The sequence below is a fragment of the Bombina bombina genome, chromosome 5, assembly GCF_027579735.1.
Source record: "Bombina bombina isolate aBomBom1 chromosome 5, aBomBom1.pri, whole genome shotgun sequence".
Classification (NCBI taxonomy): domain Eukaryota; kingdom Metazoa; phylum Chordata; class Amphibia; order Anura; family Bombinatoridae; genus Bombina; species Bombina bombina.
Genome location: NC_069503.1, coordinates 1,006,267,809 through 1,006,293,280, shown reverse-complemented (window position 1 = coordinate 1,006,293,280; position 25,472 = coordinate 1,006,267,809). Strand labels below are relative to the sequence as shown.

The following is a 25,472-nucleotide window of genomic DNA, read 5'->3' as shown; positions in this document are numbered from 1 at the left end:
GTCTCCTGGAGGACTGTTGGCTCAGTTGAGTCCGATTTGCGGTCTCTAGCTTGGCTTCTGGACTATCTGTGGGTCAGTGTCCTTGGGGCCTTTCCTTTTAAGGTTTTTTTGTTGGGTAGGGGTTCAGGCCTGGTGCCCTCAGTATGGGCCGCCTATTGTACCCTCCCGTCTTGGCATTCAGTGTCCTCTATAGCTTGGGTATTGTTTTCCCAATAGTAATGAATGCAGCTGTGGACTCTTTCCATTTAAGAAGAAAAACATACATTATGCTTACCTGATAATTTTCTTTTCTTCTAATGGAAAGAGTCCACAGCTCCCCAGCCGTAATTTTTTTTGTGGGGTGTCCTTATTTATTCTTCTGGCACCTTTCACCTGATATTTCTTCTACTGGTCCTTGTACCTCAGCTGAAGGACTGGGGGATGAGGGGAGTGGGAGGAGTATTTAAGCCTTTGGATGGGGTGTCTTTGCCTCTTACTGGTGGCCAGGTTCTTATTTCCCAAAAGTAATGAATGCAGCTGTGGACTCTTTTCATCAGAAGAAAAGAAAATTATCAGGTAATCATAATTTATGTTATTTAGTGTTTTAGTTAGTGTCGGTGATGTTGGGGAACAGGGGTTAGGGGATAATAGGTTTAGTTAGAGCTGGCGATGTTTGGGAATGGCGGTTTAGGGTTTAATAGGTTTAGTTAGTGTCGGCGATGTCGGGGAACTGTGGTTTAGGGGTTAATAGGTTTAGTTAGTGTCTGCGATGTCGGTAAACGGCAGTTTAGGGGTTAATAGCTTTATTTAGTGATTTAGTTAGTGTCGGTGATGTCGGAAATTTGGTTTAGATTAGAACAATTAAAAATTTGAAAACTGATTTATTCATTTTCAGTATTTTTCGGGATTTTAGTTATGGTGCTTTTTCGGAAATTCAAATTCATTCGAATCTCCGAATCGGCCAAAATGAAATGAATTGCACATGTGCCTATTGCTTACTAAAAGGTCTTCCACTGTGTAACATATAAATTATATTACAGGTTATTAAACATGTATTCAGATTCAGACAAATTAAAAAAAAAAACTACAAATTTTTCTGCATTCTTTACATTCATTTAAAAATAAGCCACCCCTTAAATGAGTAAACCAAACAAATGCAGGTGACTATATTGTAGTTGATTTATTCGTGTAGTTAAAGGACCACTAAATACAAAAGAATTGCATAATTTACAGAGTAAAAAAGAGTAAAGAGTAAAAGGGCAATGTAATAACACTTACTTTGAATTTCAAATAAGCAGTTGATTTTTTTCTAACAAATTAACTTTTTTTCCTTATTTGCCAGCCTCTTGTATCATGTGACAGCCATTAGCCAATCACAGACTAGTATACTTATACCCTGTGAACTTGTGCACATGCTCAGTAGGAACTGGTACCTCAGAAAGTGTGTATATAAAAGGAATGTGTCAAATTTTATAATAGAAGTAAATTGGAAAGTCTCTTAAAACTGCATACTCTATCTGAATCATGAAAGTTTAACTTTGACGTTAGTGTCCCTTTAAAACTGTTTGTCTAAAGATGAGAAAAGTTTCTAGTGATTCAACAATGTCCTTGTGTCAACCGATAATTATGTAAGCTTCACTTTTGTTCTTGAAAACCCTGGACGCATTAAAAAAATAAAATACATTTTAAGAGAAAAAAATATATTGTTTATGCTGCTGTTCAACTGCTCCTCTGCTTCAATTGAAATAGCAGAAAACTGATTTTTGTTAACCAAGTCAGAATGACCCCACGGCCAGATATAGATTGAAACTAAAGATTATTTTTTTTGTGACAAATTATTCATTCAAAACAATTTGGAGATGTCTATTGTCTACAAAATATTGTTGCAGTTCTTTATAGTGACAGCTAAGTCAGAGCCCATTTTCCTTTATACTGGAACTCTTGTGAGACATTTTGTGGTCTGCCAAGTGGCAAATCTGTTATCTGTGAGGGTCTTCCACATTTGCTCTAGAATAAATGTCATAAAATATATCATGGTTAATCAGGTTTAACAAATCACAGAGGTATTTTTGTGTCTATTCTTTTCTAAGCAGTTAAATTAGCTTCCCTTTTGAAACCAAATAATGTCCATACCGAACTATATCTATAGTATGAAATATTTGTATATTTAATAAAGGCCTTCTCTTGGAGGACTTTTGGACACTTATGTAGAGACTTCTTTTAGAGAAATTTGCTTATACACAGAATAAAATTTGAAGAAGGTTACCGCTGAGCCTCGTTCTCAGCAGTTGCTGGAGAAATCTGACATAATAAGTGGTGCTTTACTTCAGATTGTCATATGTTATTCTCAATTTGATTAATTTTTTTCCTTAAATTTGGAGGTTATTTTTCTCTCTATTACCTCATGTCATGCTGCTGGCTTTACTTAACATCAGTCTATTGTCTTGTCCTTGCTCAGAAATTGTTTTGGGAGTATTCAAACCTTGAAAACTTATAGCCTTGAGTTTGGTTTGGACTTTGAATTTCACTCCGGAACTGCTTTTTGAGACTCTTTATCTTTATGTATCTATGTCTTCTGAGTATATGTTTGTAAATACTTATATACACATATAAATACATCTGTAAACACATAAATATATATATACATTCATGTACATCTTTAGAGATGTATATGTATGTATGTCAATGTTAAAGGGACACTGAAACCAAAATTTTTCATTCATGATTCAGATAGAGCATGGAATTTTAAGCAACTTTCTAATTTACTCCTATTATCAATTTTTCGTTCTCTTGCTATCTTTATTTTAGAATGCAGGAATGTAAATCTTAGCAGCCAGCCCATTTTAGCCAGCCCACTTTTGTTTTGGCCTTTCTATATGAGCATCTAATACCTTTAGAGACCACAGGAACCAATAGATCATCTGCTACCAAAAGGGAGAAGTGTTTGCATACAATCTTGCAGATGTTCTCATATTGATTACTGCAGCCTGTAACGAAGGTAACTCCCTCAAAACATTTCCTTTGAACTGTCGTATTTGTTGGAAGATCAGAACACTATCTATCTCTTCCACTTCCTGTCTAGTTCTCTTGATAACAGACGGCTAGAATTAGAGTTTGGCGTTAGCCGTCAAAACCAGCGTTAGAGGCTCCTAACGCTGGTTTTGGGCTACCGCTGGTATTTAGAGTCAGTCAGGAAAGGGTCTAACGCTCACTTTGCAGCCGCGACTTTTCCATACCGCAGATCCCCCTACGCCATTTGCGTATCCTATCTTTTCAATGGGATCTTTCTAATGCCGGTATTTAGAGTCGTGGCTGAAGTGAGCGTTAGAAATCTAACGACAAAACTCCAGCCGCAGAAAAAAGTCAGTAGTTAGGAGCTTTCTGGTCTAACGACGGTTTATAAAGCTCTTAACTACTGTGCTCTAAAGTACCATAACACCCATAAACTACCTATGTACGCCTAAACCGAGGTCCCCCCCCTACATCGCCGCCACTCTATTAAAATTTTTTAACCCCTAATCTGCCGACCGCACACCGCCGCCACCTACGTTATCCCTATGTACCCCTAATCTGCTGCCCCTAATACCGCCGACACCTACATAATATTTATTAACCCCTAATCTGCCGCCCCCAACATCGCCACCACCTACCTACAATTATTAACCCCTAATCTGCCGACCGCACACCGCCGCAACCTACGTTATCCCTATGTACCCCTAATCTGTTGCCCCTAATACCGCCGACACCTACATAATATTTATTAACCCCTAATCTGCCGCCCCCAACGTCGCCGCCACCTACCTACAATTATTAACCCCTAATCTGCCGACCGGATCTCACCGCTACTCTAATAAATGTATTAACCCCTAAAGTTAAGTCTAACCCTAACACTAACACCCCCTAAATTAAATATAATTCAAATCTAACGAAATAAATTAACTCTTATTAAATAAATTAATCCTATTTAAAGCTAAATACTTACCTGTAAAATAAACCCTAATATAGCTACAATATAAATTATAATTATATTGTAGCTATTTTAGGATTAATATTTATTTTACAGGTAACTTTGTATTTATTTTAACCAGGTACAATAGCTATTAAATAGTCAATAACTATTTAATAGCTACCTAGTTAAAATAATTACAAAATTACCTGTAAAATAAATCCTAACCTAAGTTACAATTAAACCTAACACTACACTAGCAATAAATTAATTAAATAAAATACCTACAATTATCTACAATTAAACCTAACACTACACTATCAATAAATTAATTAAATACAATACCTACAAATAAATACAATTAAATAAACTAACTAAATTAAAAAAAATAAAAAAGAACTAAGTTACAAAAAATAAAAAAATATTTACAAACATTAGAAAAATATTACAACAATTTTAAACTAATTACACCTACTCTAAGCCCCCTAATAAAATAACAAAGACCCCCAAAATAAAAAAATGCCCTACCCTATTCTAAAATTAAAATAGAAAAGCTCTTTTACCTTACCAGCCCTGAAAAGGGCCATTTGCGGGGCATGCCCCAAAGGATTCAGCTCTTTTGCCTGTAAAAAAAACATACAATACCCCCCCAACATTACAACCCAGCACCCACATACCGCTAATCTAACCCAAACCCCCCTTAAATAAACCTAACACTAAGCCCCTGAAGATCTCCCTACCTTGTCTTCACCACGCCGGGTTCACCGATCCGTCCACCAAAGTCTTGATCCAAGCCTCTGAAGTCTTGATCCAAGCCCAAGCGGGGGCTGAAGAGTGACGTCCATCCTCCGGCTGAAGTCTTGATCCAAGCGGGCAGAAGAGGACATCCGGACCGGCAAACATCTTCATCCAAGCCGCATCTTCTATGTTCTTCCATCCGATGACGACCGGCTGATCTTCAAGACCTCCAGCGCGGATCCATCCATCTTCACCGACGACTTCCCGACGAATGACGGTTCCTTTAAGGGACGTCATCCAAGATGGCGTCCCTCAAATTCCGATTGGCTGATAGGATTCTATTAGCCAATCGGAATTAAGGTAGGAAAAATCTGATTGGCTGATGGAATCAGCCAATCAGATTCAAGTTCAATCCGATTGGCTGATCTGATCAGCCAATCAGATTGAGCTCGCATTCTATTGGCTGATCGGAACAGCCAATAGAATGTGATCTCAATCTGATTGGCTGATTTGATCAGCCAATCGGATTTAACTTGAATCTGATTGGCTGATTCCATCAGCCAATCAGAATTTTCCTACCTTAATTCCGATTGGCTGATAGAATCCTATCAGCCAATCGGAATTCGAGGGACGCCATCTTGGATGACGTCCCTTAAAGGAACCGTCATTCGTCGGGAAGTCGTCGGTGAAGATGGATGGATCCACGCTGGAGGTCTTGAAGATCAGCCGGTCGTCATTGGATGGAAGAACATAGAAGATGCGGCTTGGATGAAGATGTTTGCCGGTCCGGATGTCCTCTTCTGCCCGCTTGGATCAAGACTTCAGCCAGAGGATGGACGTCACTCTTCAGCCCCCGCTTGGGCTTGGATCAAGACTTCAGAGGCTTGGATCAAGACTTCGGTGGACGGATCGGTGAACCCGGCGTGATGAAGACAAGGTAGGGAGATCTTCAGGGGCTTAGTGTTAGGTTTATTTAAGGGGGGTTTGGGTTAGATTAGGGGTATGTGGGTGGTGGGTTGTAATGTTGTGGGGGGGGTATTGTATGTTTTTTTTTACAGGCAAAAGAGCTGAATTCTTTGGGGCATGCCCCGCAAATGGCCCTTTTCAGGGCTGGTAAGGTAAAAGAGCTTTTCTATTTTAATTTTAGAATAGGGTAGGGCATTTTTTTATTTTGGGGTCTTTGTTATTTTATTAGGGGGCTTAGAGTAGGTGTAATTAGTTTAAAATTGTTGTAATATTTTTCTAATGTTTGTAAATATTTTTTTATTTTTGTAACTTAGTTCTTTTTTATTTTTTGTACTTTAGTTAGTTTATTTAATTGTATTTAATTGTAGGTATTTTATTTAATTAATTTATTGATAGTGTAGTGTTAGGTTTAATTGTAGATAATTGTAGGTATTTTATTTAATTAATTTATTGCTAGTGTAGTGTTAGGTTTAATTGTAACTTAGGTTAGGATTTATTTTACAGGTAATTTTGTAATTATTTTAACTAGGTAGCTATTAAATAGTTATTAACTATTTAATAGCTATTGTACCTGGTTAAAATAAATACAAAGTTACCTGTAAAATAAATATTAATCCTAAAATAGCTACAATATAATTATAATTTATATTGTAGCTATATTAGGGTTTATTTTACAGGTAAGTATTTAGCTTTAAATAGGATTAATTTATTTAATAAGAGTTAATTTATTTCATTAGATTTAAATTATATTTAACTTAGGGGGGTGTTAGTGTTAGGGTTAGACTTAGCTTTAGGGGTTAATACATTTATTAGAGTAGCGGCGAGCTCCGGTCGGCAGATTAGGGGTTAATAAGTGTAGGTAGGTGGAGGCGACGTTGGGGGCGGCAGATTAGGGGTTAATAAATATAATATAGGGGTCGGCGGTGTTAGGGTCAGCAGATTAGGTGTACATAGGTATAATGTAGGTTGCGGCGGTGTACGGAGCGGCAGATTAGGGGTTAAAAATAATATGCAGGGGTCAACGATAGCGGGGGCGGCAGATTAGGGGTTAATAAGTGTAAGGCTAGGGGTGTTTAGACTCGGGGTACATGTTAGGGTGTTAGGTGCAGACTTAGGAAGTGTTTCCCCATAGAATACAATGGGGCTGCGTTAGGAGCTTAACGCTGCTTTTTTGCAGGTGTTAGGTTTTTTTTCAGCTCAAACAGCCCCATTGTTTCCTATGGGGGAATCGTGCACAAGCACGTTTTTGAAGCTGGCCGCGTCCGTAAGCACCGCTGGTATCGAGAGTTGCAGTGGCGGTAAATATGCTCTACGATCCCTTTTTTGGAGCCTAACGCAGCCCTTCTGTGAACTCTAAATACCAGCGGTATTTAAAAGGTGCGGGAGAAAAAAAGCAAGCGTAGCTAATGCACCCCTTTGGCCGCAGAACTCTAAATCTAGCCGAGAGTGTTTATATCCCCTTTCTGTCAGTCTAGAGCTGAGTTTGTCTTGGGTGTTTGCGCATGTCTGGTTTTTCGCTTGTATTATAAATTGAAAGTAAACCCCTTTTCGTTTGCGTGTAACTGTTTTTAACGCGCCATTTATAATCTGGACCTAAGTGTTTTGTTGCTCAGTGCTGTGGTGCAACATGATTTTTGTCTGGGCCAGAACAAAGTATTCAGTTAACACCAGGGCCTAGTGTAGGAGGAAGTGGGCAGAGCATCAAAAGTGTTTAAATACTCATGCATTATTCTTAAACAGTATGGGCAGTGCATTCAGCTATAAAGTAGATAGAGAGCTGTATGTACACAAGGCAGCTTATTTTCCAAATGGGATTTGTAGATAACCAGTATGCAAAAAGCTTACTTCTAGCGCAGTTAGCGCGTGAGGGGAGTGCAAAATACTGCTCCACTCATAATCTAGCCCTTAATAATTCCCGTACACAAATCTCCCAGTGAATTTCTTTGTTTCTTGTGGAAAAATCATTATACTTGTAGTGACTTGTTTGAGATGAAAAAGAAACAGATTAATCAAACTTTATATCTACACTACTATTATACCAAACCATGCTATTATAGAATAAAGACATGTAAAGTTTGACACCCACCACTGAATTTAATGTTTAGCCTTCTAAAACAAGTAAAAGAACATAAAGAAGAAAAAAATACTCAGCATTGAGAAATATTTCTTCTACTGAGAAAGTTGGCTTGGATTGCTGTGCTACTTTCATCTTCCATCCAAAGCATGTTCATGGATCCCTTTGATTATCAGGCACAGTAAGAGGATATAAAAGACACTGGACTCTATGACCATTGTGATTTTTCTGTTTGGTCACTTTTGTCAAAGACAGCAGTTAAAAATGATTTCTCATTGCTTAGTTATTGATTTTTTTTTATCTCTTCAGTACTCTTGCCCTTAGTATTTCTTACCTTACAAACATCATGTGTAGGACAATTGAACTGAGTTTATGGATAAGACCAGGCCAGCAAAGCTACTTTCTTTTAAAGATGAGTGTTTTACTACTTGGAACATTGCTACCTTTTTTAAGTAGTATAGCTGGTTATCATAAATCTAAAATATCTGGGTAAAGACTGTGAAGAATACAATACATGTTTTATGGTAATATTTAATTATAGAGAGTATTCATTCATAAGGTCACGTTGAAGTGAAGTGACTGTTACTAAGGGTTTGGTATAAAGAATAATTAAAGTAATTGAAATTTAAAAGTAGATCAAATCATATTGGGCAACATATATAACAAACCTCAGCATGTTTGCAGTCTGCTATACCTTTTTTTAATAAATAGAATATGTAATTTTAGGAATATTTAATAACAAATTTAACTTTGTATCAAAATTTTGTTTGACATGACTAAAAATGTATTTTTATTTAGGACAAGAAATACAGCTGTGAGTAGCTGTAAATCATCTCAAAATCCAGATCTGGCAAACAGCATAGAAACAAAACAAGATCAATCATATACCAAAGACATTTTTACAGTAAGTGAATATTATGAGTGGGGTGAAGTTTTTGGATATATATGAGTAAAAGAAACCACAAGGTTGTCTGTAATGAAAGGATGGAGCCAGAGTTACCAATCACTGAGATCCCACATGCAGGTCTAACAAAACAGATTAAAAAAAAGTAAAGAATGTGAACACAAAATTAGATATGTGAATATATATATGAATATATATATATATATATTTCTTTTATGTAATTAGCAAGAGTCCATGAGCTAGTGACGTATGGGATATACATTCCTACCAGGAGGGGCAAAGTTTCCCAAACCTCAAAATGCCTATAAATACACCCCCTCACCACACCCACAAATCAGTTTTACAAACTTTGCCTCCTGTGGAGGTGGTGAAGTAAGTTTGTGCTAGATTCTACGTTGATATGCGCTCCGCAGCAGGTTGGAGCCCGGTTTTCCTCTCAGCGTGCAGTGAATGTCAGAGGGATGTGAGGAGAGTATTGCCTATTTGAATTCAATGATCTCCTTCTACGGGGTCTATTTCATAGGTTCTCTGTTATCGGTCGTAGAGATTCATCTCTTACCTCCCTTTTCAGATCGACGATATATTCTTATATATACCATTACCTCTACTGATTCTCGTTTCAGTACTGGTTTGGCTTTCTACTACATGTAGATGAGTGTCCTGGGGTAAGTAAATCTTATTTTTGTGACACTCTAAGCTATGGTTGGGCACTTTTATATAAAGTTCTAAATATTTGTGTTTAAACATTTATTTGCCTTGATTCAGGATGTTCAATATTCCTTATTTCAGACAGTCAGTTTCATCATTTGGGATAATGCATTTGAATAATCAATTTTTTTCTTACCTTAAAAATGTGACTTTTTTCCCTGTGAGCTGTTAGGCTCGCGGGGGCTGAAAATGCTTCATTTTATTGCGTCATTCTTGGCGCGGACTTTTTTGGCGCAAAAAAAATTTCTTTGTATTTCCGGCATCACCGGAAGTTGCGTCATTTTTTGACGTTTTTGCGCTAAAAGTGTCGGCGTTACCAGATGTGGCGTAATTTTTGGCGCTAAAAGCATTTAGGCGCCAAATAATGTGGGCGTCTTTTTTGGCGCTAAAAAATTTGGGCGTCATTATTGTCTCCACATTATTTAAGTCTCATTGTTTATTTGCTTCTGGTTGCTAGAAGCTTGTTCACTGGCATTTTTTCCCATTCCTGAAACTGTCATTTAAGGAATTTGATCAATTTTGCTTTATATGTTGTTTTTTCTATTACATATTGCAAGATGTCTCAGATTGACCCTGAATCAGAAGATACTTCTGGAAAATCGCTGCCTGATGCTGGATCTACCAAAGTTAAGTGTATTTGCTGTAAACTTGTGGTATCTGTTCCTCCAGCTGTTGTTTGTAATGAATGTCATGACAAACTTGTTAATGCAGATAATATTTCCTTTAGTAATGTTACATTACCTGTTGCTGTTCCATCAACATCTAATACTCAGAGTGTTCCTGTTAACATAAGAGATTTTGTTTCTAAATCCATTAAGAAGGCTATGTCTGTTATTCCTCCTTCTAGTAAACGTAAAAGGTCTTTTAAAACTTCTCATTTTTCAGATGAATTTTTAAATGAACATCATCATTCTGATTCTGATAATGATTTCTCTGGTTCAGAGGATTCTGTTTCAGAGGTTGATGCTGATAAATCTTCATATTTATTCAAAATGGAATTTATTCGTTCTTTACTTAAAGAGGTCTTAATTGCATTAGAAATAGAGGAATCTAGTCCTCTTGATACTAAATCTAAACGTTTAAATAAGGTTTTTAAATCTCCTGTAGTTATTCCAGAAGTTTTTCCTGTCCCTGATGCTATTTCTGAAGTAATTTCCAGGGAATGGAATAATTTGGGTAATTCATTTACTCCTTCTAAACGTTTTAAGCAATTATATCCTGTGCCATCTGACAGATTAGAGTTTTGGGACAAAATCCCTAAGGTTGATGGGGCTATCTCTACTCTTGCTAAACGTACTACTATTCCTACGGCAGATAGTACTTCCTTTAAGGATCCTTTAGATAGGAAAATTGAATCCTTTCTAAGAAAAGCTTACTTATGTTCAGGTAATCTTCTTAGACCTGCTATATCTTTAGCGGATGTTGCTGCAGCTTCAACTTTTTGGTTGGAAGCTTTAGCGCAACAAGTAACAGATCATAATTCTCATAGCATTGTTAATCTTCTTCAACATTCTAATAATTTTATTTGTGATGCCATCTTTGATATCATTAGGTTTGATGGCAGGTATATGTCTCTAGCTATTTTAGCTAGAAGAGCTTTATGGCTTAAAACTTGGAATGCTGATATGTCTTCTAAGTCAACTTTGCTTTCCCTTTCTTTCTAGGGTAATAAATTATTTGGTTCACAGTTGGATTCTATTATTTCAACTGTTACTGGGGGGAAAGGAACTTTTTTACCACAGGATAAAAAATCTAAAGGTAAATTTAGGTCTACTAATCGTTTTCGTTCCTTTCGTCACAATAAGGAACAAAAGCCTGATCCTTCCCCTACAAGAGCGGTATCAGTTTGGAAACCATCTCCAGTCTGGAATAAATCCAAGCCTTTTAGAAAGCCAAAGCCAGCTCCCAAGTCAACATGAAGGTGCGGCCCTCATTCCAGCCCAGCTGGTAGGGGGCAGATTACGATTTTTCAAAGAAATTTGGATCAATTCGATTCACAATCTTTGGATTCAGAACATTGTTTCACAAGGGTACAGAATAGGCTTCAAGTTAAGGCCTCCTGCAAGAAGATTTTTTCTTTCCCGTGTCCCAGTAAATCCAGTGAAGGCTCAAGCATTTCTGAAATGTGTTTCAGATCTAGAGTTGGCTGGGGTAATTATGCCAGTTCCAGTTCTGGAACAGGGGCTGGGGTTTTACTCAAATCTCTTCATTGTACCAAAGAAGGAGAATTCCTTCAGACCAGTTCTGGATTTAAAAATATTGAATCATTATGTAAGGATACCAACATTCAAAATGGTAACTATAAGGACTATTCTGCCTTTTGTTCAGCAAGGGCATTATATGTCCACAATAGATTTACAGGATGCATATCTGCATATTCCGATTCATTCAGATCACTATCAGTTTCTGAGATTCTCTTTCCTAGACAAGCATTACCAGTTTGTGGCTCTGCCGTTTGGCCTAGCAACAGCTCCAAGGATTTTTACAAAGGTTCTCGGTGCCCTTCTGTCTGTAATCAGAGAACAGGGTATTGTGGTATTTCCTTATTTGGACGATATCTTGGTACTTGCTCAGTCTTCACATTTAGCAGAATCTCATACGAATCGACTTGTATTGTTTCTTCGAGAACATGGTTGGAGGATCAATTTACCAAAAGTTCATTGATTCCTCAGACAAGGGTAACCTTTTTAGGTTTCCAGATAGATTCAGTGTCCATGACTCTGTCTCTGACAGACAAGAGACGTCTAAAATTGGTTTCAGCTTGTCGAAACCTTCAGTCTCAATCATTCCCTTCGGTAGCCTTATGCATGGAAATTCTAGGTCTTATGACTGCTGCATCGGACGTGATCCCCTTTGCTCGTTTTCACATGCGACCTCTTCAGCTCTGTATGCTGAACCAGTGGTGCAGGGATTATACAAAGATATCTCAATTAATATCTTTAAAACCGATTGTACGACACTCTCTGACGTGGTGGACAGACCACCATCGTTTAGTTCAGGGGGCTTCTTTTGTTCTTCCGACCTGGACTGTGATTTCAACAGATGCAAGTCTGACAGGTTGGGGAGCTGTTTGGGGGTCTCTGACAGCACAAGGGGTTTGGGAATCTCAGGAGGTGAGATTGCCAATCAACATTTTGGAACTCCGTGCAATTTTCAGAGCTCTTCAGTCATGGCCTCTTCTAAAAAGAGAGTCGTTCATTTGTTTTCAGACGGACAATGTCACAACCGTGGCATATGTCAATCATCAAGGAGGGACTCACAGTCCTCTGGCTATGAAAGAAGTATCTCGAATACTGGTATGGACGGAATCCAGCTCCTGTCTAATTTCTGCGGTTCATATCCCAGGTATAGACAATTGGGAAGCGGATTATCTCAGTCGCCAAACGTTACATCCGGGCGAATGGTCTGTTCACCCAGAGGTATTTCTTCAGATTGTTCAAATGTGGGGACTTCCAGAAATAGATCTGATGGCTTCTCATCTAAACAAGAAGCTTCCCAGGTATCTGTCCAGATCCAGGGATCCTCAGGCGGAGGCAGTGGATGCATTGTCACTTCCTTGGAAGTATCATCCTGCCTATATCTTTCCGCCTCTAGTTCTTCTTCCAAGAGTAATTTCCAAGATTCTAAAGGAGTGCTCGTTTGTTCTGCTGGTGGCTCCAGCATGGCTTTGGTATGCGGATCTTGTCCGGATGGCCACTTGCCAACCGTGGACTCTTCCGTTAAGACCAGACCTTCTATCGCAAGGTCCTTTTTTCCATCAGGATCTCAAATCCTTAAATTTGAAGGTATGGAGATTGAACGTTTGATTCTCAGTCATAGAGGTTTCTCTGACTCTGTGATTAATACTATGTTACAGGCTCGTAAATCTGTATCTAGGAAGAGATATTATCGAGTCTGGAAGATTTACATTTCTTGGTGTTTTTCTCATCATTTTTCTTGGCATTCTTTTAGAATTCCTAGAATTTTACAGTTTCTTCAGGATGGTTTGGATAAAGGTTTATCTGCAAGTTCCTTGAAAGGACAAATCTCTGCTCTTTCTGTTCTTTTTCACAGAAAGATTGCTAGTCTTCCTGATATTCATTGTTTTGTACAAGCTTTGGTTCGTATAAAACCTGTTATTAAGTCAATTTCTCCTCCTTGGAGTTTGAATTTGGTTCTGGGGGCTCTTCAAGCTCCTCCGTTTGAACCTATGCATTCGCTGGACATTAAATTACTTTCTTGGAAAGTTTTGTTTCTTTTGGCCATCTCTTCTGCTAGAAGAGTTTCTGAATTATCTGCTCTTTCTTGTGAGTCTCCTTTTCTGATTTTTCATCAGGATAAGGCGGTGTTGCGAACTTCTTTTAAATTTTTACCTAAGGTTGTGAATTCTAACAACATTAGTAGAGAAATTGTGGTTCCCTCATTGTGTCCTAATCCTAAGAATTCTAAGGAAAGATCGTTGCATTCTTTGCATGTAGTTAGAGCTTTGAAATATTATGTTGAAGCTACTAAACATTTCCGTAAGACTTCTAGTCTATTTGTTATCTTTTCCGGTTCTAGGAAAGGTCAGAAGGCCTCTGCCATTTCTTTGGCGTCTTGGTTAAAGTCTTTGATTCATCATGCTTATGTCGAGTCGGGTAGAACTCCGCCTCAAAGGATTACAGCTCATTCTACTAGGTCAGTTTCTACTTCCTGGGCGTTTAGGAATGAAGCTTCGGTTGATCAGATTTGCAAAGCAGCAACTTGGTCTTCTTTGCATACTTTTACTAAATTCTACCATTTTGATGTGTTTTCTTCTTCTGAAGCAGTTTTAGGTAGAAAAGTACTTCAGGCAGCTGTCTCAGTTTGATTCTTCTGCTTATGATTTCAGTTTTTTTCATTATAAGATTTAAACTTTGTTTTGGGTGTGGATTATTTTCAGCGGAATTGGCTGTCTTTATTTTATCCCTCCCTCTCTAGTGACTCTTGCGTGGAAGATCCACATCTTGGGTATTCATTATCCCATACGTCACTAGCTCATGGACTCTTGCTAATTACATGAAAGAAAACATAATTTATGTAAGAACTTACCTGATAAATTCATTTCTTTCATATTAGCAAGAGTCCATGAGGCCCACCCTTTTTTGTGGTGGTTATGATTTTTTTGTATAAAGCACAATTATTCCAATTCCTTATTTTTTATGCTTTCGCACTTTTTTCTTATCACCCCACTTCTTGGCTATGCGTTAAACTGATTTGTGGGTGTGGTGAGGGGTGTATTTATAGGCATTTTGAGGTTTGGGAAACTTTGTCCCTCCTAGTAGGAATGTATATCCCATACGTCACTAGCTCATGGACTCTTGCTAATATGAAAGAAATGAATTTATCAGGTAAGTTCTTACATAAATTATGTTATATATATACACACATACACATACACACAGTATCCCACAAAAGTGAGTACACCCCTCACATTTTTGTAAATATTTTATTACATCTTTTCATGTGACAACACTGAAGAAATTACACTTTGCTACAATGTAAAGTAGTGAGTGTGCAGCCTGTATAACAGTGTAAATTTGCTGTCCCCTCAAAATAACTCAACACACAGCCATTAATGTCTAAACCGTTGGCAACGAAAGTGAGTACAGTTTAAATGTCCCAATTGGGCCAAAAGTGTCAGTATTTTGTGTGGGCACCATAATTTTCCAACACTGCCTTAACCCTCTTGGGCATGGAGTTCACCAGAGTTTTATAGGTTGCCACTGGAGTCCTCTTCCACTCCTCCATGATGACATCACTGAGCTGGTGGATGTTAGAGACATTGCGCTCCCCCACCTTCTGTTTGAGGATGCCCCACAGATGCTCAATAGGGTTTAGGTCTGGAGACATGCTTGGCCAGTCCATCACCTTTACCCTCAGTTCTTTAGCAAGGCAGTGGTCATCTTGGAGGTGTGTTTGGGGTCGTTATGTTGGAATACTGCCCTGTGGCCCAGTCTCCGAAGGGAAAGAATCATGCTCTGCTTCAGTATGTCACAGTACATGTTGGCATTCATGGTTCCCTCAATGAACTGTAGCTCCCCAGTGCCAGCAGCACTCATGCAGGCCCAGACCATGACACTCCCACCACCATGCTTGACTGTAGGCAAGGCACACTTGTCTTTGTACTCCTCACCTGGTTGCCGCGACACACGCTTGAAACAATCTGAACCAAATAAGTTTATCTTGGTCTCATCGGACCACAGGACATGGTTCCAGAAATCCATGTCCTTAGTCTGCTTGTCTTCAGCAAACTGTTTGTGGGCTTTCTTGTGCATCATCTTTAGAAGAGGCTTCTGGGACAACAGCCATGCAGACGAATTTGATGCAGTGTGCGGCGTATGGTCTGAGCACTGACAGGCTGACCCCCCACCCCTTCAACCACTGCAGCAATGCTGGCAGCACTCATAAGTCTATTTCCCAAAGACAACCTCTGGATATGACGCTGAGCACATGCACTCAGCTTCTTTGGTCGACCTTGGCGAGGCCTGTTCTGAGTGGAATCTGTCCTGTGAAACCGCTGTATGGCCTTGCCCACCGTGCTGCAGCTCAGTTTCAGGGTCTTTGCAATTTTCTTATAGCCTATGCCATGTTTATGTAGAGCAACAATTCTTTTTTTAGATCCTCAGAGAGTTCTTTGCCATGAGGTGCCATGTTGAACTTCCAGTGACAAGTATGAGAGCGATAACACCAAATTTAACACACCTGCTCCACATTCACAGACCTTGGGCCCAATTTGGACATTTCCACTTAGGGGTGTACTCACTTTTGTTGCCAACCGTTTAGACATTAATGGCTGTGTGTTGAGTTATTTTGAGGGGAGAGTAAATTTACAGTGTTATACACACTGTACACTCACTACTTTACATTGTAGTAAAGTGTCATTTCTTCAGTGTTGTCACATGAAAAGATATAATAACATATTTACAAAAATGTGAGGGGTGTAATCACTTTTGTGGGATAATGTATATGTCTTGATTCTGCAGACAACAAGGCTAGGCAAGGCCATACTGTTAGTATTAAGTGCATTTTATTGTGATTGTTATTAACTAAAGCCAGTTAGGGAAATATACATTATGTAGCAGGGTTATCCTTGATAAGTCAGCAGGGTGCATTACTATGCACAACTGAACATTTATATTCGAAATTCAAATAGTTAACTGTCACTTTAAAAAACGTCATTAACCAGGTAGGGATTTTCTATGACTACAAAACACATTCGGCCAGATTACGAGTTTTGCATTAGGAGATGTGCGGTGCTAACGAGCAGTTTTTTCTCACCGCTCACTTACCTGCAGCGCTGGTATTACGGGTTTTTACAAACCCGGCGTTTAAAGGCAAGAAGTGAGCATAGAGCAAAATTGAGCTCCATACCGCACTCCAATACCAGCGCTGCTTAAGTCAGCGGTGAGCTGGTTATACGTGCTTGTGCATGATTTCCCTATAGACATCAATGGGGAGAGCCGGCTGAGAAAAAGTCTAACACCTGCCAAAAAGCAGCGTAAAACTCAGTAACGCAGCCCCATTGATTCCTATGGGGAAACTAAAGTTATGCTTACACCCTAACATGAACCCCGAGTCTAAACACCCCTAATCTTACACTTATTAACACCTAATCTGCCACCCCCGACATCGCCGACACCTACATTATACTTATTAATCCCTAATCTGCCTCTCCGGACACCGCCGCCACCTACATTATATTTATTAACCCCTAATCTGCTGCCCCCAACATCGCTGACACCTACATTATATTTATTAACCCCTAATCTGCCGCCCCAAAGTCGCTGCAACCTACCTACACTTATTAACCCCTAATCTGCCGCCTCCGCCCCCAACGTCGCTGCCACTATATTAAATGTATTAACCCCTAAACCTAAGTCTAACCCTAACACCCCCTAACTTAAATATAATTTAAATAAATCTAAAGAAAATTACTATAATTACCTAAATTATTCCTATTTAAAACTAAATACTTACCTATAAAATAAACCCTAAGCTAGCTACAATATAACTAATAGTTACATTGTAGCTAGTTTAGGGTTTATTTTTATTTTACAGGCAAGTTTGTATTTATTTTAACTAGGTAGAATAGTTATTAAATAGTTATTAACTATTTAATAACTACCTAGCTAAAATAAATACAAAATTACCTGTAAAATAAAACCTAACCTAAGTTACAATAACACCTAACACTACACTATAATTAAATAAATAATAAATAATTAAATTAGCTAAATTACAAAAAGAAAAAAAAAACACTAAATTACAGAAAAGAAAATACAAATTGCAGATCTTTAAACTAATTACACCTAATCTAATAGCCCTATCAAAATAATAAAAAGACCCCCAAAATAAAAAAACCCTAGCCTAAACTAAACTATCAATAGCCCTTAAAAGGGCCTTTTGTGGGGCATTGCCCCAAAGTAATCAGCTCTTTTACCTGTAAAAAAAAATACAAACAACCCCCCCAACAGTAAAACCCACAACCCACACAACCAAACCCCCAAATAAAATACTAACTAAAAAAACCTAAGCTCCCCATTGCCCTGAAAAGGGCATTTGGATGGGCATTGCCCTTAAAAGGGCATTTAGCTCTATTGCAGGCCCAAAGCCCTAATCTAAAATATAAACCCACCCAAAAAAAATCCTAACACTAACCCCTGAAGATTCACTTACCGGGAGAAGTCTTCATCCATGCGGCAAGATGTCTTCAACGAAGCCGGCAGAAGTGGTCCTCCAGACGGGCAGAAGTGGTCCTCCAGACGGGCAGAAGTCTTCATCCAGACGGCATCTTCTATCTTCATCCTTCCGGCGCGGAGCGGGTCCATCTTCAAGACATCCGACATGGAGCATCCTCTTCTTCCGATGACTACCCGACGAATGAAGGTTCTTTTAAGTGACGTCATCCAAGATGGCGTCCCTTAGAATCCAATTGGTTGATAGAATTCTATCAGCCAATCGGAATTAAGGTAGAAGAAAATCCTATTGGCTAATGCAATCAGCCAATAGGATTGAGCTGGCATTCTATTGGCTGTTCCAATCAGCCAATAGAATGCAAGCTCAATCCTATTGGCTGATTGGATCAGCCAATAGGATTGAAGTTCAATCCTATTGGCTAATCCAATCAGCCAATAGCATTTTTCTACCTTAATTCCGATTGGCTGATAGAATTCTATAAGCCAATCGGAATCTAAGGGACACCATCTTGGATGACGTCACTTAAAGGAACCATCATTCGTCGGGAAGTTGTCGGAAGAAGAGGATGCTCCGCCTCGGATGTCTTGAAGATGGACCCGCTCCGCACCGGATGGATGAAGATAGAAGATGCCGTCTGGATGAAGACTTCTGCCTGTCTGGAGGACCACTTCTGCCCATCTGGAGGACCACTTCTGCCGGCTTCATTGAAGACATCTTGCCGCTTGGATGAAGACTTCTCCCGGTAAGTGAATCTTCTGGGATTAGTGTTAGGATTTTTTTTAAGGGTGTATTGGGTAGGTTTATTTTTTAGGTTAGGGTTTTGGGCCTGCAGAAGAGCTAAATGCCCTTTTAAGGGCAATGCTCATCCAAATGCCCTTTTCAGGGCAATGGGGAGTTTAGGTTTTTTTAGTTAGTATTTTATTTGGGTGGTTGGTTGTGTGGGTGGTGGGTTTTACTGTTGGGGGGGTTGTTTGTATTTTTTTTTACAGGTAAAAGAGGTGATTACTTTGGGGCAATGCCCTGCCAAAGGCCCTTTTAAGGGCTATTGATAGTTTAGTTTAGACTAGGGTTTTTTTATTTTGGGGGGGCTTTTTTTTATTTTGATAGGGCTAATGTAATTTATTTAATGTAGGGAATTTACTTAATTATAGTGTAGTGTTAGGTGTTATTGTAACTTAGGTTAGGTTTTATTTTACAGGTAAATTTTTATTTATTTTAGCTAGGTTGTTATTAAATAGTTAATAACTATTTAATAACTATTCTACCTAGTTAAAATAAATACAAACTTGCCTGTAAAATAAAAATAAACCCTAAGCTAGCTACAATGTAACTATTAGTTATATTGTAGCTAGCTTAGGGTTTATTTTATAGGTAAGTATTTAGTTTTAAATAGGAATAATTTAGGTAATTATAGTAATTTTCTTTAGATTTATTTAAATTAAATTTAAGTTAGGGGGTGTTAGGGTTTGGGTTAGACTTAGATTTAGGGGTTAATACATTTAATATAGTGGCGGGGACGGCAGATTAGGGGTTAATAATATTTAACTAGTGTTTGCGAGGCAGGAGTGCAGCGGTTTAGGGGTTAATATGTTTATTCTAGTGGTGGCGATGTCCGGAGTGGCAGATTAGGGGTTAAAAAATTTATTATAGTGTTTGCGATATGGGAGGGCCTCGGTTTAGGGGTTAATAGGTAGTTTATGGGTGTTAGTGTACTTTATAGCATTTTAGTTATGAGTTTTATGCTACGGAGTTGTAGTGTAAAACTCATAACTACTGACTTTAGAATGCGTTACGGATCTTGGAGGTAGATGCTGTACCGCTCACTTTTTGGCCTCCCAGGACAGACTCGTAATACCGGCGCTATGGAAGTCCCATAGAAAAAAGGGTTTACAAAGTTTACGTAAGTCGTTTTGCGGTAAGGCCAAAGAAGTGTGCGGTGCCCCTAAACCTAGGAGCAAGCACTGATTGGCTAAAAATGCAAGTCTGTCAAAAGAACTGAAATAAGGGGGCAATTTGCAGAGCCATGGAAACAAGGTAATCACAGAGGTAAAAAGTATATTATTATAACTGTGTTGGTTATGCAAAATTGGGGAATGGGTAATAAAGGGATTATCTACCTTTTTTAAATAACAAAAATTCTGGTGTTTACTGTCCCTTTAAAGTAAAGGATCATTTACATAAGAGAGAAGTCACTCAGGCAGGTAAAATCAAAGCATAGAATCAAGATATTAAAAAATAAACTTTCACTGTTTGGATAAGATGACATATGATTTGACAATGAGACAAAATGTTGGTTAGTAAAAGGGATTTTTGGAGACAGTTATAGGTACTTGTCTGTTAGCCCCAACAAACATAGAAGGTTAATTAAAAGAACTTACATTTTGAAAATGTATTGGTGTTCCCCTGTTTTGCTGTATGAACAAATAAACTACACAGGTTTGTTTGATCCCTTATAGAATAAATAAAAGAGAACTCTCCTGCTAAGTTTAATATTGTGACGTTCCAAAAAACAAAAATCGTTAGTGCAGTTATAAAAGTCAAGCATCTGTTTACAACTAATCGTTATAAAACGATCCATAACACATAACCACCACTGTTTGGTCCCGACCAGGAACTTTTAATACAGACTGAAACCTATATGGTTAATAGAAATCTTTTTTTTTTTTTTTTTTTCAATCGTTTTTACCAGCCGCTATTTGTTGCTATTTTCTGTCTATGTATGAATTGGTGCAACTTCGTGTTTATGTATGAATTGGAAATAACTATAATTATAGTATAATTGCTTCGATAATCCTTTTTTAATGCACATTTTATAGTAAAATTTATATTATTTCATTTTCAATTTGCATTTGTTTTTCATTATATTGGAGGAATATATCATATCATAGATTATATGACATACGAATATTGCTACGATCACCATTCTTATACTTAATATAAGAGAAACCATCATTTTTCTCACACCTATTCTACGGATCACACTTTATATTAATTTAGTACACGCCACTTAGGAATATTACAATAACACCCATGTGATTATAAATACACATGTGATTTTGAATACTGATATTTAACAATAACATTCAAACACTACAATAAACACGATCACAGTTTGCGTGTAACCATTATATTTCACATCTACACCCTATTCCTATAAGAGTAGTCACTATAAGATAGAACAGTTCTAATATTGAACATTCATTGGAATTGCCCCCTCTTTAACCTATCCCAATTATAGATTGGCACCTTACTCCACGCATCACAGATAGTCCAACTCACAGCTCTCTTTCGAGCGCATCCCACCCCTCTTGTTCGTTTTCCACAATTTTCTGATCTTGGGAGTATATCAGATTCAGGGGAAGCACAGTTGAGTCTGGTATTAGTATCGCCTTACACATCTCTAGCACAAAAGTCAAGCATACCTGGCTAATATTTCAAAATGAAACAAAGAAAAAAAATACAAAACAGTGGCTTTTGTCAGGTGGTCTGGTGCAGATATGTTGGCCTTGGGCATTAGCCTTTCACTGGCCTGCTCCTTTCCTGCATATTTTACTGCAATCAGTGAGGAAGGGCACTCTGCCCACAAGGAGGAAGAGAGAGCTTAGTGTGCCTTGTTAAATAAAAGTGTGAAGGTGTCAGGCACTAAGGTGTTCTTCAGCCATGCATTAGCTCAAGCTAAGAAGGATGTGGGCGGTAGCCATATTGGGACATTGAGGTGCACTAAGGTTAGTAGTGTTCCTAGAAGAGGGTATAGTGCTATTCTAGATTCAGTGTGTGCTAAAGATAGAATGGTGCTCAGGCAGTGAGGTCTGTAGACAGTGTTATATGTGACGTATGCAGAAAGTGCGCCAAACATAAAGCAGGCCCTGGGCCCTGAGAGTGCTCTATGGTGATTGGTTATTTGTTTGAGATGATTTTAGTGTTGCTTTAGTCCTCCCTAGCTCATTGTGACTCTGGCCTGTTTGCCGGACTCAGCCTCCTGCCGGCCCCCTTGTTGAGTTGCTTGTTCTGCACTGATTACCTGACTGCTGTACTTTTTGTAGTATCCTTCTGGCTTTCCCTTGTGCTTCACAGCCTGGCTACAGCTTAACTGTCTGGCTCCTGGCCTAGGCATTAAACCTGACTACTCTCCTGCTTTCTGTATTTCTTCTGTGCTTATGAATCTAATTAGCAACCAAGGCAACTCCCTGATACCTTTGCACAGCAGGGGAATGTGCGGCTTTGCAGCAGACTGATAGTGAATCAAAAAAGCAGCTACTGATGAATAGTGATGTCGCAAACCTAAAATTTTCGGTTTGCGAACGGCAGACTCGAACTTCCGGTATTGTTCGCGAACCCGCGAACCGCGCAAACCGCCATTGAATTCAATAGACAGGCGAACTTTAAAACCTACAAGGACTCTTTCTGGCCACAATAGTGATGGAAAAGTTGTTTCAAGGGTACTAACACCTGGACTGTCGCATGCTGGAGGGGGATCCCTGGCAAAACTCCCATGGCAAATTACATAGTTTATGCAGAGTCTGCTTTTAACCCATAATGGGCCTAAATCAACTAACATTCCCAAATTGTTTGCAATAACGTGCTTTAAAACATCAGTTATGATGTCGTATCTATCAGGTAGTGTAAGGGTTACGGCCGCATCACAGTGACAGAGCAAACTCCAAGTGTTACGCACCTCAATCAACCGCAAACAGTCCACTTGCACAACCACGAGATAGATAGATTTGATAGATAGATACATAGATAACATAGCTCAATCGATGCAATATACATATGATCGATACACTGTACATAGCTCAATAGATGCAATATACATTCGATCGATACGAATTACATTGATCAATAGAGGCAATATACATTTGATAGATAAGAATGTTATCGAATCAAAGATGCAATATACATTTTATAGATACAAATGACATCAACCAAAATATCTAATATACATTTTATAGATACGAATTACATCGATCAATAGATGCAATCTACATTTGATCGATACGTTTGATAGTTCGATCGATTTGATATATAAATAAATGGATTTGAAATATATATAATTTCCCTGACAGAGTATAACAATAAGACATGCGGTCTGTGACCCGTGGTGTGTTAAGTAGTACTATTCTTAACATTTTACTACAACCTGTTACTCTATGGCACGAGCAAACTGAGGATTAAGATCAACAATCAATTTTTTTTTAATTTTAATTAGTAACTATACTGTCTGTGACAACAATTATGATTGGTGTAAATAGTTGGCTAGACGGCCTGGCACAAAAGGCTGGCAGTGGCAGGCAGGAGGTAAATGCAATTCAATGGCACTAGGAGACTGAATATTTGCAGTCCAAAAAATTATGATTTTTATTTTTTTATATACTGTTACAAGAATTATGATTGGTGCCACTAATTGGCTAGTTGGGCCTGGCACACAGGCTGGCAGATATGAGTTGTGGATGGTAGGTAGGGCAGCAATTTAACACAGTATGCTGTGTAAGTGACAAAAACACAGGCCTGATAGAAAATTAAGTTAGATTACACTAGCAAAATATTTTAAAATTTTAGATTTTAATATTAAAATTATGTTAAGAAGTGCAATGCACATATGACTCTATGAGTGGTCGCACTGGCTGGCTGCTACGTAGGGCAGCAATTAACAACAGTATGCTGTATAAGTCAGATAGACAGTTAGACACAGGCCTGATAGAAAATAAAATTAGATTACACTAGCATAATGATTTAAAGACTTTTTGGGGGGAATTTAAAGAAAAAGGTTAAGCACATACATATGAGTCGTGGCTGATAGCCTTGGAAGGGCAGCTATTAAAAACAGTAGGCTCTGTAAGTCAGATACACACACGCCTGATAGAAAATACTATTAGATTACACTAGAAAAATGATTTAAATTATTTTTTTGGGGGGGGAATTAAAAAAAGGTTAAACACATATGAGTCGTGGCTCATAGACTAGGGAGGGCAGCAAGTAAACACAGTAGGCTCTGTATGTCAGCAAAACACACAGGCCTGATAGAAAATTATATTAGATTACACTATCAAACAAATTTAATTTTTTTTTTTTATATATTTAAATTAAGGTGAAGAAGATATGAGTGCTGGGTGGCTGCCTGGCACAGACCAATTAACCAAAAGACTGAAAAAAATTAGGTATATTAATGCTGAGTGAGCCTGACAGACACAGGCATGATAGTAAATGTAATTAGATTACACTAGCAAAATTCTTTTTTTTTTTTTAAATTTAAAATAATGTTATAAACGGATATTAACACTGGTGGCTGGCACAGAGCAATGAACCAGAGTATATGCTGTGTGACACAGGCCTGATAGAAAATGAAAAAAAATTACACTAGCAAAATAATTACATTTTTTGGTTAGTTAAATTTAAACTAATGTTGTTAGGGAGATATCAGTGGTGGCAGTAATCACAGCATATGCTGTGAGCCTTAAACACACAGCCTGAAAGCCAGGCAAATGCTAATAAAAAAAAACGGAAAAAAAAAAAAAAAAAAAAACGGCACGAAATATAGCCCTAAAAAGGGCTTTTTGGGGTGCTGTGCTTGCAGCAGAGATGAGTGGAGTCCTTCTGGACTGTAGTGGACACTAAATACACTAGCCTAGCTATGTTTTTCCTATTAATGTCAGGAGCAAAAACACAACACGTCCTCTCATTAAGAAAGCAAGGTCGTTATGACTCTAAAATGGCGGATTCCGAGTAGCTGGGAGGGTCTGTGAGGGAGTGTCTGATGTTGATTGGCTCTAATGTGTCAGACGGCTGTGACATAAAGGGTCAAAGTTTCCTCAATGATGACACATAGGGGCGGATCGAACATCGCCATGTGTTCGCCCACAAACGCGAACAAGCTATGTTCGCTGTGAACCGTTCGCGGGCGAACAGTTCGGGACATCACTACTGATGAACAGTGCAGTTGTAGACAGAGCAGTGAAGTGGCGCAACTATTGAGAAATGTGCAATTCATGTACTGCCTGTATACAGCTGTTCTCCTTTTCAATATCTGTAGCAATATATAATAATAACAACCTCCTCCCATAATGCAACACTGCAGAGGCTTGCATAGTCTAAGACTATTCTGTTCTTTTATATTACAAGGAATTCTGACACCTTAAAGCTACTTGGCATTATTATGAAGCATGCTGGGTTGGAAATTTGCAGCTCCATTTTTCTAAGCAGCTCCAGTTTGGGCAACTATTATTCTAAAATGTTCAAACCTTTGCCCAACCATTGGTTTAATATGGAAGTGCAGTATTTAAATGTGTATTGGATAGTTACTTTAATTATAGGGATATGAAACCCAAATCTTTTCTTTTGTGGTTCATATAGAGCATGCGATTTTAAACAACTTTCTAATTTTCTTCTATTATCAAATGTTCTTTTTTTCTTTTGGTATCTTTTGTTGAAAAGCTCAAACATGCTTAGAAGCCAGTCCATTT

At 38.3% G+C, this 25,472-nt stretch overlaps 1 protein-coding gene across 1 annotated transcript in view; it reads left to right on the top strand.

Moving 5' to 3' along the window:
• The window catches only part of RGS22 (regulator of G protein signaling 22), a 354,545-nt gene that overhangs the window by 75,149 nt on the left and 253,924 nt on the right, over nt 1-25,472 (top strand). Inside the window, exon 11 of the mRNA XM_053715916.1 lies at nt 8,502-8,607. Within this exon, the coding sequence (XP_053571891.1) occupies nt 8,502-8,607 (106 nt within the window). The remainder of the gene's footprint in view (nt 1-8,501; nt 8,608-25,472) is intronic.